This window comes from Pipra filicauda, unplaced genomic scaffold (assembly GCF_003945595.2).
Source record: "Pipra filicauda isolate LSUMZ 115617 unplaced genomic scaffold, ASM394559v2 scaffold11_size5308982_pilon, whole genome shotgun sequence".
Taxonomy (NCBI): Eukaryota; Metazoa; Chordata; class Aves; order Passeriformes; family Pipridae; genus Pipra; species Pipra filicauda.
The window spans coordinates 3,264,634-3,280,417 of NW_024103652.1; the positions used below are offsets into that span (position 1 = coordinate 3,264,634).

General features: G+C 36.4%; 1 protein-coding gene across 8 annotated transcripts in view; it reads left to right on the forward strand.

Annotated features, from left to right (window-relative positions):
* Positions 1 to 15,784, forward strand: part of NPAS3 (neuronal PAS domain protein 3) — a 610,089-nt gene that overhangs the window by 545,221 nt on the left and 49,084 nt on the right. For all 8 annotated transcript variants that reach the window (XM_027726870.2, XM_039386541.1, XM_039386534.1 and 5 more), the window contains one exon: positions 7,684 to 7,802. In XM_027726870.2, coding sequence (XP_027582671.1) covers positions 7,684 to 7,802 — 119 coding nt within the window. The remainder of the gene's footprint in view (positions 1 to 7,683; positions 7,803 to 15,784) is intronic.

A 15,784-nucleotide genomic window follows, 5' to 3' on the forward strand; every position in this document is an offset into this window, starting at 1 on the left:
TACAGCCAGTACATGGGCATAGTCTGAATTAAAAAGCAAACAGGATAAGCCTATTATATGTAATACTGTAGGATAACTTTTCAAAGCATGGCTTGTTTCTCTGCAGATCCAGCCATTTGTGTGCCCAAATTATAGTATGCATGTATTACTGTTTGCACTTGTTAAATCTGCAAACTAAACTTTAACGATACAGACTAGTATAGTTTGGACATTAAAATTTTGTTGTTTGTATGTGTATGGTAGTTGTGTGAAACTGTAACTTATTTTGCCAGTAACCACATGTACAATTTTGCTATCCACTGGTCAAACAGCATTAAGTTCCCTTAGAGAACTCTAGATTACTTTTACCTGTAATTAATGTTAAGTCTGGTGTGCTTGTAACGTTAAGTCTGGCTGGGTGTGTTTTGGGGAAGAGTACAAGCACATTTCAAAGGTTGGGGTAACCATAAATACCAGATGGAATGTAGGCATGTGTAACTAAAGTCCTAAACAACAGGCCATAAAGGATGCTAGAAATTATAAAACAATAAACAGAAACAATCATTACAGACTTTTCAGGGGGATAAGCAGGACAGAAGAGGTGGGGGACTAGCACTGTATGTAAAAGAAGGGTTAGAATGTATGGAGCTCACAGTTGGCAACAGCACAGTTGAGAGCCTCTGGGTGAGAATAAAGGGGCACAGAGAGCATCCAAAGGAGGGCAGTGAAGAGGGTAAAGGGCCTTGAGAGGAAGCTGTGGGAGGAGCGGCTAAGGTCACTTGGTCTGTTCAGCCTGGAGAAGAGGAGGCTGAGGGGAGACATCATTGCAGTCTACAACTTCCTTGTGAGGGAAGAGGATGGGCAGACACTGACCTCTTCTCTGTGGACACCACTGACAGGACCTGAGGGAATGGCCTGAAGTTGTGTCGGGGGAGGTTTAGGTTGGATATTAGGAAAAGATCTTCACCCAGAGGATGGTTGGGCAGTGGAACAGGCTCCCCAGAGAAGTGGTCACAGCACCAAGCCTGACAGAGTTCAAGAAGCATTTGGATTATACTCTCAGGCACATGGTGTGACTCTTGGGGATGATCCTGTGCATGGCTAAGGATTGGCCTCAATGATCCTTGTGAATCCTTTCCAACTCAGCATATTCTGTGATTCTGTTATTCTGTTAACTTGATCCAAGTCTTTCCACAGTATTCCTACTTACTTAATTGGGACCAAGCTCTAATGGCTTAAGTTTCCCAAACATAGGGAACCCATGCTACTGGAGACACATCTGGCATCTATCAGCTGGTCCAGAAAGACTTGGACTTCTGGAGGTCCTGTATGACACTGCCATTCCTGTACACATTTCAGATACAGGAATGCTGTAGACCTATGTGTGGGCAACTGAATTCAGTCCTCAGTCACTTAGAATTCATCCCTTAAATGAAGGAACTGTTCTTCTAATGTATTTCTAATAGTTTGTTCCATTAAATTTTATATAGTTAAGCAATAGTTTTTTCACTACTTCCTTTGGAGGCAATTTTCAACAAATAAAAAGTTGGGATTAATTGTGCAAATTAAAAATATTAACTACATTATATTGTGGCCAAACAGTTCGAGTCAACAGATTTCTGTACAATATCCAAGTTCTTGTAAATCCACAGTGTATAAGGCAGATCAGATATTAAACATGTTCTCCCACTTTTTTAGCTGTTGTATCTAAATTCACTGCTACTTCACTGATTTGGCTTCTGCCTGCACACACGTACTTTTATCACATTAAAAAGATATATTGTATATATCTGAGTTAGTCACTTATTCTCTCAGTTTCAAACATCTAAGCTTAACAGTCATGTGCTGTCACATGTGGACCATAGCCTAGTAATTACAATGATAACAAAAACAATCATATCTTTATATGTAAATATATACATGGCCTTTTTAAAAAACTATTAAGAAATGAAATAAATATACACATAAGGCTTCATTGTCACATTATTTGTAAAAAATTAAGGATTTTATGTAAAACAACCTAACTGTAACTGAGCTGACAGGCCATATCATCAATTGTTCGATCTGGAAAATTTTGAGAGATAAGAGCGCAGGTGGGGAAACAAACAAACAAAAATATTACAAGACCTAGTTTTCAACAGATGTCTGATGGGTTTTAAAGGTTTTATGCCTTTGAGGCACAATAGGCTTATAGGTCATGAAAACTGAATTGTCTTCATTTTGGAGGTAGGATGACAAAAAAGAACAGTTTATTATCTTGTCCGAAAACAAGAAATAAATTTACCTAGAAATAAATTCTTTAGAGGAAGTCATCCTTCTTTCTATTTCTTCTGCTGAGTATCAGCTGCCCTGAGTCTTCCCCTTTTGAGTGAGGCCTTGGCCAGAACCCAGCATTATTCCCCCTGAGTAAAGGAAAGAACAGAACTAAGTCACCAAAAGCCTGGGGGCCAATTCTTAACTTCATCTGTTCGGAAAATAAAAAAAAATAGAAATTTTAAGAGTCTTACCAAGTTACCTGCAAGTACCATGAATTTCAGATCCAAACCTGGTGTTTCAGGAATTCAAGTTCCTGTTTATAACTGGTACAGCTTCTAGCAAAAATGTTATTCCACAGCTCCTTTTAGAAACAGTATTGCCTTGGAAGAATGAATGAACCTCTGCCACACACAGTGTTAAATAAACAGCTCAGATAGCCCTTGATTTTGCAAGCTGCTGAGCACACCAGCAGGACCAAGAAAGCACTTATAGAATTTGCTAGCTCTGTGCTCATCAGTTGGTCTACAGGCAGGCTCCCAGCATCTGTAAATAGGCCTAAGTGGTTCATCCAAATAGTCCAAGGATATTCGATAGTTTCCTAGACCAAGTTTTATCTTCTGGTAATTGCCTAGAATTCTGCAATCAGCCTGAACCCACTCCACTTAAAAACATGCATTTGCACAAGTGCTAATAGTAACTTGCACTTATTGGAAATAAATTGTCTTAACTTGAAGCTTTTGAATTGTATTTACTGAGCTAATAGTTGTGAAAATCTATCTTACAGCTTATAAAATGATCCAATTTGATCTATAATATACTGAGAAAGAATGATCTTCGAAATAGTGCTTCTTTGAGTCACTTTTCTGATTGAAGACAGTTAAGTATTCAAGGTTAAATTTTCCTAGAAAGTCTTTTGATGCCAGGTTACAGGCAACAAACTGCACAGAAGAAATAGAATCATTTATAAAGATGTATCTAGTCCAACCGAAAATGATAGATTTACATTACCTAATAATTCATCTGAACATAATTATTCTCAGTTGCCTATGGACTTTAAGAAAATGTGAGAAGAGGTTTGCAAGTGTAGAAGACAGTATGAAAAGAGAGCTCCTTTTTTCTTACTGTTTTGTATGTTCTTTTATTTTGTTTCTCTTTTAAGGGCTGGCTGTATAGTTGGTGTTTGAGAATGTCTCTTAAAAGCTGTATGGATACATGTTTTCAAGGAAGTGAAGTGAGAGTCAGGTGAAAACTTCCTGAAGTGCTACAAAATTGAGGAAATCCTGTATGTTAACCCATAAGGTTTTTTTCCACCAACCCCCTGAAATTCCTCGTTGGTGTTTGGTTTTCCCTCTGCACCTTCTGGTCCTCCCAAAAATGAGAAGCCTATCTTTTATCTGTTTGACATGCAAAAATACAGTTTTCTCCTCTCAATTATTTTTAATGTATGTCGGGGGAAAAAAAAAACAACCAAACAAAAAAAAGAAACCAGAAGTTGCTGAACATTTATTCAGCCTACTGTGGCAGCCTTTTGTTATTTAAGACATAAATCAAATTTGGAACTTCTTTTTTTCCTCGGGGACAAATTGTTTATCTGAATTTGAATGTGCTTGTGAATCAGTCATTGGGATAGTACTTGTGCTGTTGCTGTGTAAGAGCAATTATTTGCATTGTTTTACATTGTTTAGGTTATAGGTTTAAGATAGTGAGACTTCACACAGATGCACAGTATCTCTGCAAATCGCTGCAGGATTAGAGCCATGGACCTCAGTCCTCCAAACAGTTATTGGCATGTTTATGTCTCATCAGAACACCAGAAGAACTCTTCCAGCCTGGGAGGTTACACAGTGCATGACTGGTTTCTGGGATCTGAGCCCAAGATTGTTCCCCCAGGCAAAGCCCATTGAAGGATCAGAGCTACAAGGCTTGTTCACAAAGAAATACTTAGAAGATAACTAAATAATTTTGTGAATTGGGTACTAGTTCATACTCTCTTCCCATTTGGTTCTGTGGCTCTTAGTTAACCTTTTTTACATTTGTGACACTTTACTATGGGTGTAGTGAATTGCAGCTTCATGCCTTTTGAAATGGACAATGCATTCCTGGTGTCTAGAAATCTAGAAATCTCATACTGCATTATCAGCTTTGGGAATGAAAAAAGAGGTTTGTTCCCTTAGTAGTTTCTGCTGACAATATTAAGGACAGACAAAGCCAAGTGCTTTCCCAACAGAGTACACAGTTACCTGCTTTGTAAAGACAATCTAGACTTACTTTTTATACTTCTAAACCTGAGAGTGTAAAATATTTTCATTCACATGCAGTAAGCATTGACTTTTATCACATAATTAGCATTCTAAACTCACAATTTCAGGAGTTTATAACTCAACGGTAGGTTTAAATTCAGTAAATTCAGGACAGAAACTCTATTTTTCAGTGCAAAAGACATCTTTAGTTTCTACAGTATCAAACCAAGTAGATCTTGTTTATTTCAGGCTTCTTTAAAGGTCTTAGATTACAAATTTTTTTAAAAAATCAAAAATGAATTGCTAGAATTTCATTCTGATGTTCCTCATATCGCAAGCCTCCTTTGACATAATTGAAAAAAGAATTGAAAAGGCTGAGTGATAGACATTTGAAACCAACTCCTGAGAACAAATAATGGACCATATTCCATATATTCCTGTGCAAATCTCACTGACATCGATGGATGTGTTCTGTACACATCCTATTTTTAAAATCCTGCATGCATAATCACTGTTAGCATTGTTATAGTATCTACTGTGGGTGGATGCAACTCTGAATGCAGATTTGTACTGTCAGCCATAATGTTTCTCTCCTGAGAGAAATTCAAAATGCTCTTCATAAGCTGTTCTGGACTTTTAGGTAACTAATCCCATCTCACACATACACTCTCAGGTACTTTTTGTTAAAGAAAATCAAACACTTCAGAATACATATTTATATGACAGGCACTTTTCCAGTCTGTTGGATAAATTAAATGCATTTTATAGCATACCCTTACAGAAATGTATATGTTTGTACATATTATAATAACAGCAAAATGATGTTGAGCTTTTGATATAAGGTTCCATGAGCCCAAAAAATGTCAATGCCAATACTGTACTGTATGTCAGATGTTTTCCTTTTTTCATAAAATTTTGTATGAAAGAGAAACTTTAGTTGCAATTGCTTGGGAATCGTATGTATGTATTACAACCTGATCTTTTTTTGAGCAAGAAATATTCTGTGTTTAACATTACTTCTGTGTGTTTTGGAAATTACCATTAGAACACAGGAGGATATATTGTATTTACTGCCTGTGCTAGAGCATAATGTGCTGGACTACAACAACTAAACTTGTTAAGCTGATTTTAGCATTTCTTCACATAGCAGGAAGCACCCATGCTGTGGTTTCTTAATGTACTCTTTAACTACTGCACTGTACTGTACAATAAAAATAATAATTAATCATGATCCTCATCTTACTAGTGCTGCTGCTATCCTGATGATTTTGGCTGCTGTTTCAGCAGCATACCCTGAAACACATATTTTTCCTTTCGGAGTTTTATTTCTTATATGATATTGCTGAACAGAGCTGAATTTTTGAGGACAAGTTTGTTGCATGGATTGTGATGGCTTTGCATTTGTTCAGGTCTCCAATGACCCGCACCAATAAATGTGAAAGAAACAACAACAGAATGGCATACTTTTCCATTTCCACCAGAATGAAAAAAAAAATACTCTAAATTAAATCTAACCTTAAATGTATAATCTGTCCTTGGGAGCAAAAAAAAAAAGAAAAAGAAGGATATAGCATCTTCAGGCTCTTGGCATCCCTTACGAGAAAAAATTGGTTCTAAGGGTCTCTGATCTTGTGTTTTAGTAAAATAGGACTGCACGGCTGACTGACAGTTCTGATCTAAAGCATTTACGTTTAAGTTTTGATCTCTCTGCTTTTGATTAAAACTAATGAGCTCATTTAATTCAAAATGGGAATCTCTGATAAGAGAAATAAGGTTGATGTGATTGGATTAGAGGGGCAAATTAAACTCTTAGAGCAGAAGTTTGTGCTTATATAGTGTATTAAAAAGCTGTTGGCGTATTATGGTGTGTTAGATGATGAGAAAAATTTCATAGTAATTCATATTTAATCAGAAGAAATGAAAGTACTAAATATAACATGGCTCTGCTTTTCCCTCGAGTGATAAAGAGCTGTACATTTAAAATGACATCGAATTCACACTCTCTAAAACAAAAAAATCTTAAAAGAGACACTAAAGCAAGGGGCACTGCTGTCGGTTATCACAATAGAGCTGAAATGTCACAAACACAAGACAACTTGACCACATTAAATCAAGGACAATTCAATATAATCCTTAGCTTACAAACCAATTTGTGTGTTTCTGTTCACTGCATAACAAATGCTTTTTAAATTCTTGCACAGTTTCTACTAGTGGTTTGTATGATTCTCCTAAACAATAGCAGAATAATTTCAAAATAATTTTTTTATTCTGTGTTAAATCCTCACTGAAACTGAAAGTTTGTTTATCTCCAATAATGCTTGATTATTGTAAGCTGCTCCAGAATTTTCCAATTAACAATATTTTGGGGAGATATTGTTTATCAGACCTAAAAAATAGCAATAATAAAGATTGTATAAAGAATATCTTGGTGTTTTCTGGGATTGTACATGCTATTTTATCATGTTTTATATAAACTAAGAGTATCTACTACGTTAAGTGGTTGCATTTGAGGGACTGAGAAGCATAGGTAAGAGCTATAGTTAGTTGCAAGCAAGAGATATCTCTTCAGATGGACTAAAATTATATTTCATTAATGACTAAATAATCACCAATAATTGATTATGATTATGAGAATTATAATAATATGTGTCATTTACTGGAGAATTTTTGCCTTCAGGCTGTTTAGTGCTTTAATGATAATAAAGTCCCTAACTTCACTTCAGTACTGGGGAAACCAAGGCACTCAAATCCAGTAGTGACTCACTCTATGTATCATTGCAGTTGAGGAGTAGAGATTAGGGAATAAAAGTTTGCAGAATTTGCAGCCTATTTCAGGAGATAGAATTGCTACCTCAGTGAGACTTTGCCTTTCACAAAATACTGAAGAACTTTTTTTAAAACAATGTCATACTTTAACAAAATAACTCCAGTCATAATAAAATCATGCAAGAAAGAGTTAATGAGACAAATCTCTGTTAAAAATTCCATGGGAAAAATAACTTGAAAATGAGGCTTACTGAGTCTATGTATATTTTTCAAAGTTTTTTTTGTTAAATAAACATTTTCTAAATGAGGTAGATTGATTACAACACTCAGCATCCATCAGTCATTTATTTTTAGTGAGTTCAAGGATCGCACCTGAAAAAATAGCTTAGAGGGGATGTATAAAATCTAAATTATGTGTATATGTATTTTTTCTATTTCCTAGTGGAATCTACAAGCCCCAGTTTACTAACCACTGACAACACTCTAGAGCGCTCTTTTTTCATCCGAATGAAATCTACACTGACCAAGCGAGGAGTGCACATCAAATCATCAGGTTACAAGGTAAGGGCTGCACTGTAGCATGAAATATTGACATCTTAAAATTGTGTTCATTCATGTTGCAGGAACACTTTAATAGACAGAGAAAGGAGCTATTTCATATTTGCATATGTCTCGTTCCTTTTGTTAAACAATCATTAGTACAATATTTCCAGCCTGAGGTTTGACGTTGGTGCTACAGCTCCATTAAATTGATGGTTATTATGATAAACATTGATGATAACGGCATGAGAGCCTTCAAAAGAGCAACACTTCTAAAGTAAAGATATCTTTTACCAAAGAAGGTGAGTCAGATTAACATTACTTTTCCCATAGTGGAAAATTACTGCTCATTTCATCTTTGGATTATGTTTTTCCCAGAGAAGGTAAGATTTTTCCATGCAGACAGTATGCTAGAGCTATTTCGTTTTGCTGCCATTCCAGCTCAAGGAAACAGCAAGCCACAATGAGTACTTTTCCACCATTTTTCTTTCATTGTCTGTCTGAGGGGCATCTGCTGCCAGGGATCATATTTGCTGGATTTGAGACTCTTTTAAGATATGAAATTCTCTTGTTCCTTATCAGCAGTAATCTCATCTTTCTTCAGTCATATATCGCTCATAACGCCTGTAGCTATCAGTGGCTTTGCAGTACACTAAAACTAGAAGGAAGAGCACATTTTTAACATTGTCAACTTGTGGAATGAAATATGTCATCCATTAAGTTTTATACAAGATAAAAGGGTGGTGCAAGGAAGTAAGTCTGAGAATGTGTGTTTATTTAAAGAAATTGCTTGTCAATGTTCATTTAAAAACTTTCACAAGCGTTTTGTGGGGTTTTTTTCAGTTTTCAGAGGAGGATTTAGAGGAGCTTTAAAGTAAAATTCCCCAACTAACTTTTCCCAAAAAATTCTCATCATCATACCTGAGCAGTAAAAATCTGCTAGAAATGTCTTTTTTGCAAGCAAATGACTGGTGGTCTTTTGGTTGGATGTTTTCTGGGTCAAGATAGTTAAAATAGTTGCTAGTAAATGTTTTAAGTCCAAACCAGTGGTTTCTTAAGGCACCGCAAGTTTTGATCCGTACCCTGCTTAGTTGTCAACACCTGAAAGAATGCACTGAGTACTTGTTCATGCTGACCAGTTTACAATTTTCAGGAGGTGTCAAGACCAGGAAGTGTACTGACAGTCTAAGGAGGCAGAAGGCGAATGAATGAATGGGCAGTTCATGGAATCATAGAATGGTTGGGGTTGGAAGGGGCCTTAAAGATCCTTTAGTTCCAACCTTACTGGCATGAGCAGAGACACCTTTCACTAGACAAGGTTGCTCAAAGCCCCGTCCAACCTGCCTCTGAAAAATTCCAGGGATAGGTCATCCACCACTTCTCTGGACAACCTGTTCCAGTGTCTCACCTCTCTCACAATAAAGATTTTCTTCCTTATATCTAATCTAAACCTGCTGTCTTCCAGTTTAAAGCCATTCCCCTTGTCCTATCACTACATACATTTGTAAAAAGTCCCTCTTCAGCTCTCCTGTAGGCCCCTTTTGGTACTGGAAAGCTGCTGTGAGTTAACCCTGAAGCCTTCTCTTCTCCAGGTTTAATCCCAGTTCTCTCAGCCTATCCTCATAGGAAAGATATTCCAGCCCTCTAAACATCTTCATGGCCCTCCTCTGGTCCTGTGTTGTGGACCCCAGAGCTGGACACAGTACTCCAGGTGGGGTCTCACCAGAATGGAGTAGAGGGGAAGAGTCACCTCTCTTGACCAGGCCATGCTGCTTATGATGCAGCCCAGGATATAGTCAGCTTTCTGGGCTGCAAGAGCACATTGTCAGCTCATATCCAGCCTCTCTCATGTCCAGCACCCCAAAGTCCTTCTTCTCAGGGTTGCTCTAAATCCATTCTCTGCCCAGCCTGTAGTTGTGCTTGGGATTGCCCCAACCCAGGGACCTTGCACTTCTCCTTGTTGAACTTTCTGAGGTCTGCACAGGCTCATCTCTCAAGCCTGTCAGGTGTCTCCCTTCCCCCCAGCATGTGAACAGCATCACACTCTTCTTCAGGTCATTGGAGTTATACTCATTCTCGTGATGGCATGGTCCGCCCAAGCTAGGCCAAAGTTAGATTGATAGAGAACTTGCTTTGCTGGATATTTTTGATGCAATAGTAATGGGTAAACATAGTGAATTTGTGGACTTTGTAGTGTGACATTTTTTGCCAGATATCGGTGAGAACAAAAGGAATATGTGAGTAACTCTGTCATTATCTCTCGGACTCCTGACAATCTAATATTTGTCCAGAATCAGAATAGGACATATCTAGAATACGTTGACTTCACAAGGCCGGGTTTTTACTCATTACAATACAGTTTTTGAAATTCACAGTAGACCCTTTACTCAAAAGACACAGTAATGTCTATCATATAAACATAATTTAATTTCTCTTAGAACTGCTGATGCCTCATGGAAAACTTAAAACCATAACTGAGATGTCAGGAGTAGAGCAAAATGAGTTTTGAAAGATCAGATATCATTTTTTATCAAGTTTATCCTGGACACAATGAATGGATAAAAAGAAAAACTATGATAGTCAACAAAACTGTCTGTAGATAAAACATTTGAGTTTTCCAAACTTTTTCATGAGACAAGTCATCTTGAGTAAAATTGCATAAACAGTATAGAAGCCCTAGGCAGGTGTAAAAATAGATATGTAGTTCCTCTGCTTTTTGTTGGTTTTAAGGAATTTGTAACTGACAGCGTTTGGCTGAATTTAGCTGTGTCCAGCCATATGAATTGTACTTTGACAGTTTTTCAAAAGCAGGGTTATTGGCACTCTGTGTTCCATGGAAGGATCATTATCTACAGCTGCAGCAAGCCCCAGAAAAACAGTGCATTTGTTTTAGAAGAGTTGGATCAAGTGAATATCCTTTTAACCGTGTTAAGAGCTGCTTTGTTTGAACATCATTCTTGGTGTATCAGACAAGCATAATAAAACTCAACTGCTATAGTGAATGTCACTCACACTTTTAGGAATATTACCAATTTAGTCATTGATTTCTAAAAGACCAGTGCTAGAACAAACTTAAGGTTTCTTGAATTTATTAAGGAATGTATTTTATCAAAATTAAAAAAGATCCATGAGCCTTATGGATGTACATCTATAAGAAATCATCAAAGAGAAGAATAGTTGCATAATCTTGATGAAGATCATGGGAAAAGCTGGCTGGGATCATGTGCAGCAAAGTTCCTGCAGGAAATCCTTGTGGAGCAGGCTGACTCAGGAGCCACTCTTTCACCCCTTCAGAATACAACAGAGCACTGAATTTTCCATCTGCAAAAAACAAGGGCTCTTGGCTAACACCTTCCTTTGAGCTCTTGTGTCATTGTGAGTGGGTAACGCTCCTGAATCTGCATACAACCATTCACTGGGAGCAGTGCTAGGAACTCTGTATGCTATGAGTCAAATTTTAGCTCTGTCAGAGATATTCAGCTCCCTGTGGATTCAGTCCTCCAGGAGTAACAAAATTTTTTCATCTTTGTAAAGTAATTGTGTCTTGATCCAAACTTTTACTGACCTCAGAACTACATTACCATTTTTCATTGCTTTGAGGACTGCTGGTGAATGTCTTCTGTAGACAGCAAATGAATGAGGTAGTTCACAATGTGCTTAGCCAATTTTCAGAATGAGTGATCCCTGCCTTAGGAAAACCACATAAAAGTGAAAACACTCAGAGAATGAAATTGATTAATCATTCAGGTTGATCTAGTCAAGACTAATTTTCTATCAAAAGAAATATTGGAACAAAAATCAGACTGATAAACTTACACAGGTATACATCAGAGACCCTATTCTAGACCATGAGATAAACCGTGTTTATAGTCCCTTCCTGGACTGATATAGCTAGTTCTGAATTATATGTAAAGATGAAGGTAATGGCCTTTTTTTTCCATGAATTATGTTACCTTAAAAGTCTAAGTGGTAAAGTGTTTACATGATTAATTCTCCCTTTCTCTTTCCCTTTCATTGTTCCCTAGCACTCTCCTTGAATTAGAATTTCACATTCTTAATATTTGTAGGTTCAGGGGCTTGTAGGAAAAGAATTTTTATATAAAGTACTAGAGATTTATTTCAGTTAATACATTTAAAATCTTTAAAAACAGTCAAATAAAATTTAGTCAGCTGATAAAACATAATGAAAACAAATAAAAGAAAAAATTATAATTACATTCATTGCAAAACTCAGAATGTATTACCATTACAGCTGTTGTCCAAGATATGTGCTGGAGAGACTTACTGCTTTTTCATTGCTGAAAATGTATCACATCTTCCTTTTTTTCAATTTTTTTTTTATCAGTGAAAGACAGTTTTATATTTAATTTGGATTTTATCTCCATTTTATTTCCTTTTCCATTTGTTTTCCTCCATTTGAGGATCACAATTCTGTCCACTTAAGTTATCCCACCTTCAATTTTTCTATTGTCTGACTTACTCAGGCATATGTCAAAGCTAGTTTTAATTCAAAATTACTTTGTTCAGGTCCAGTGATACATTCCCTACTCCTCTGTAGCATCCTATCATTGTTTTGTCATATTTACTTGCATGTCAGATTGTGCTAGGATTTTCTTTGCTCAAACTTTTAGGGCCAGATACTGGTCTCTTAAGCAAAGCATAACTAATGGGATCAAGAAGTAGTCAAAGCGATGAGCATCATCAGAACCAGTAGTTACCAGTAGTTTCCAGTTCATCAACGCATCAGATGTGTTAGTATGTATCCATATATACCCCTCTACTGTTTTATGGAGTAGACCTCTCATGATAAGCTATTACAGAAGTGAATAAGCAAACATGAGGAGATTCCCTTGTACTTTTACTGTCACTGTGTCAATCTGAATTTGGGATAACGACCATCTGTTTTCTCTCCATCTCCTACGAAGCTGGCAATCAAACTTCTTGGAGACTTATCAGCAGAATTAAGGACATCTTAAAAAACCTCCAGGATGTCCCTTCCAGTGGACATACTGCATAACAATGAGTAATTGAGATAGGTAGATAGATGGATAGATAGATAGATAGATAGATAGATAGATAGATAGATAGATAGATAGATAGATAGATAGATATAAAAATTGGTTCAGCAAGTTTAGTTTAGAAATTTTGATATTTTATTGCATGTCTAATGTCTGTATTTCAGTAATGGAAGATGCAAGTTCAGTTAGCTATACCTCATACATCAGTTGCTGTATATCGAAATATTTTAAATAATTTTTAAAACTCCAGAAAAGTGTTTTCACAAATCAGTCTTTGTAGTCCACATGAATTGATCTTTTTGTCTTGTGCAATGGTATCTTTCTACCAGCTTGTTTAAAATTAAACATTCTCTGAGACTGTACTCTCAGATTTCATATTTAAAATCATAACATTAGAATTCTTTTAATGAAAATTTCTTGTTGAAATGTTATGCCTGTCACGGTTCTATTATGAGTCTTTTTCATGCTATTCCTGCCTTTACTCACAATTTAAATTGATATTTTTAGAAGAAGTTGAAGAGTTGGGCAAGATTTGTAAATCTCAGTTGTGCACTAGAATGAAATTCATTTTTTGGCAAAAATTAGATTCATTAATCCAAGAGGGCAAGAGATTCAAAAACCCTGTTAGACAGACAGAAATATGCCATTGCACTCACCTTGTGATACTGTTCTCTTGGTTCAATCCAAAATTGCAATTATTGTTTCTCATCCAAGTGAAAGATTCACCTGGAATTCAGAAACAAGATGTTCCTATTCCAAAATTGCTTTAAGAATGCAATATATCATGGCAGAAAACCGCCTTCCATTTCAGGGGAATGGGAAGGAGGAGGAAATAGAAGGCAGCTGGTTTTTTGCATAATAGTCTAATGATCAGTACATTTCTTGGATGTAGGCTATGTTAGAGTCAGATTTAATTCCCTCTTCTGCCTGAGGGAATTCACATATCCCACTTTCCAGCTTAGCCTAAATTTTTTTCTCCTCCTCTAATATTTTTTCCCCATGAAATTTTTTCTGTCAAGGATTTTGCTCTGTCCCAGAAAGGTGCCCTGACCTTTCTCTGTAGGAAGAAAGAAACCCACAGAATTTAGTAGTTTGTCACATGGCTACTGCCACACCTCCTTAATTGAGTGAAGAAGGAGTAAGAAACCAACATCAGGAAGCATTATGTGAAGAGCTTTCTAAATGTCAGCATATGCATTCCCCAGACTTTTCAGCACTGGGAAGACATAAAGGTAATTTGTCAGAGAGAAAGAACTGATCGAGAATTCACCCATGTAAATCGATGACCTTTTAGTCAAAAGGAAGTCTCTTAGCTAGTAAAGATGCAGCATTACTTATAAAAGAACAAAACACTAATGGGCCAATCTAAGTCTTATGAAGTATCTACTTGTAGATATAAAGATATGGTTCAAGAAATAATGGTCTGCAACAGGATTAAGAAGACTAGAATTCATTTTATGCCTTGCTATAGAACTGTGAGATTCTATTAGGAGAGCTATCTGGAAAAACTTGGTTCACATTCAGCATCTAAATACATCAACCGATTTTTTAAAAGTGTTCAGTAACTACTAACTCCACCTTCTCAAAGACATTTTCAAGGCTGAGCATCTTTAAAATGGGATTTATAGCACTATTCTACCATCTGGACATGAATATGTTAGGCATTCACTATTGCAGTAGCACTAATGAAATTAATATATATTAAATAGTATTATATAAAAGGCCTTTTTAATAGCAGTCTTCCTTAAAAGAAAGATTCAAGCTTTGATGATTCCTCATGATGACTACAGCTGTAGAATTCCTGACACCTGTATCAGGATGTGTTTCTGTTCAAATATTGTCTTAAACGGCCTTAGAGTTTTGGTTTTGTTACAAACTGGGCAAACAGAAAATCAAAAACTGGATTCTGGAAGAAAAAACAAACAAACAAACAAAAACAACCAACCAACCAACCAACAAAAAAAAAAATAAAAATAAAATTCAGTAAAATTGTTATCAAACTATAAAACATATAAAAAGATAATAGTAACACCAAATTAGCAGCAATTGCCTTTGATTCTGTTTTTTTCAGAAGTATAATTCTGAAGCATCCTTTCTTAAAAGTCAGTGGATATAACAGCGAGAGAAAACTGTGAGATCAGGATTTACTCTGATGTATAATAAAATATTGAAAATGGACAGAGATTAGTTCCAAACCAAATCTGGTATTCTTTCAAGGACCAAGTGTTATTGAGTCATAGAGATATAAAATGTTTGATACACTTTCGTAAGAAGCACTAATTGTCTAGATATGTGAACTAATAGTGCAGTCTGAGACCCACTGCGGTGTCAATAGACAGATATCTGTGAGTAGGAAGAGAACAATGAGGTCTCACCAGAGAGGGAACCAGAAAATACCTCTTATTACACATTGGGAGAGAGATATACTCCAAGATAGGAATGCCTATTGAAAAAGAGAGGTCTTCAGTCCACACTGCTTTCTTAAGTTATCCACCAATGTTGTATGCCACAGCTTACTGGTAATGAATATGCCTTGCATAGGAGCAAGAAAAAGCACACAGTGCTCTGCGAAAAATAGTCAGGCAGAATTTGCTCTGTCACAGACAGAGGCTGCTGCCCACGTCTCTGCTTCACTTGGCCATTTTATAACTGCTGCCGGTGGATATTTTGGCCCACCTCCTTTTCATAATTTAAAGATTGGTTTAGATGGGCAAATATAGACACTATTAGCTTTTTTAACTCTCTCTACCACTTCCAAAATTTTCCCAAAGTGTGCTAAGAGAAGACAATAGGCTCATACGTTGATTTCCATGTATTTTTTAAACATTTACCTTTTGTGAAGTTCTTACCTTCTTGTGTTTTATTGGCTTTTTCCTGTTGCTTATAATGTCATTTATATTAATGAATGTATTTTTGCAACAGTCCTCTGAGACTGGAAAGTGCTGACATACCAAGAGATCAAGTAACTTGCCAAAGATAACAATG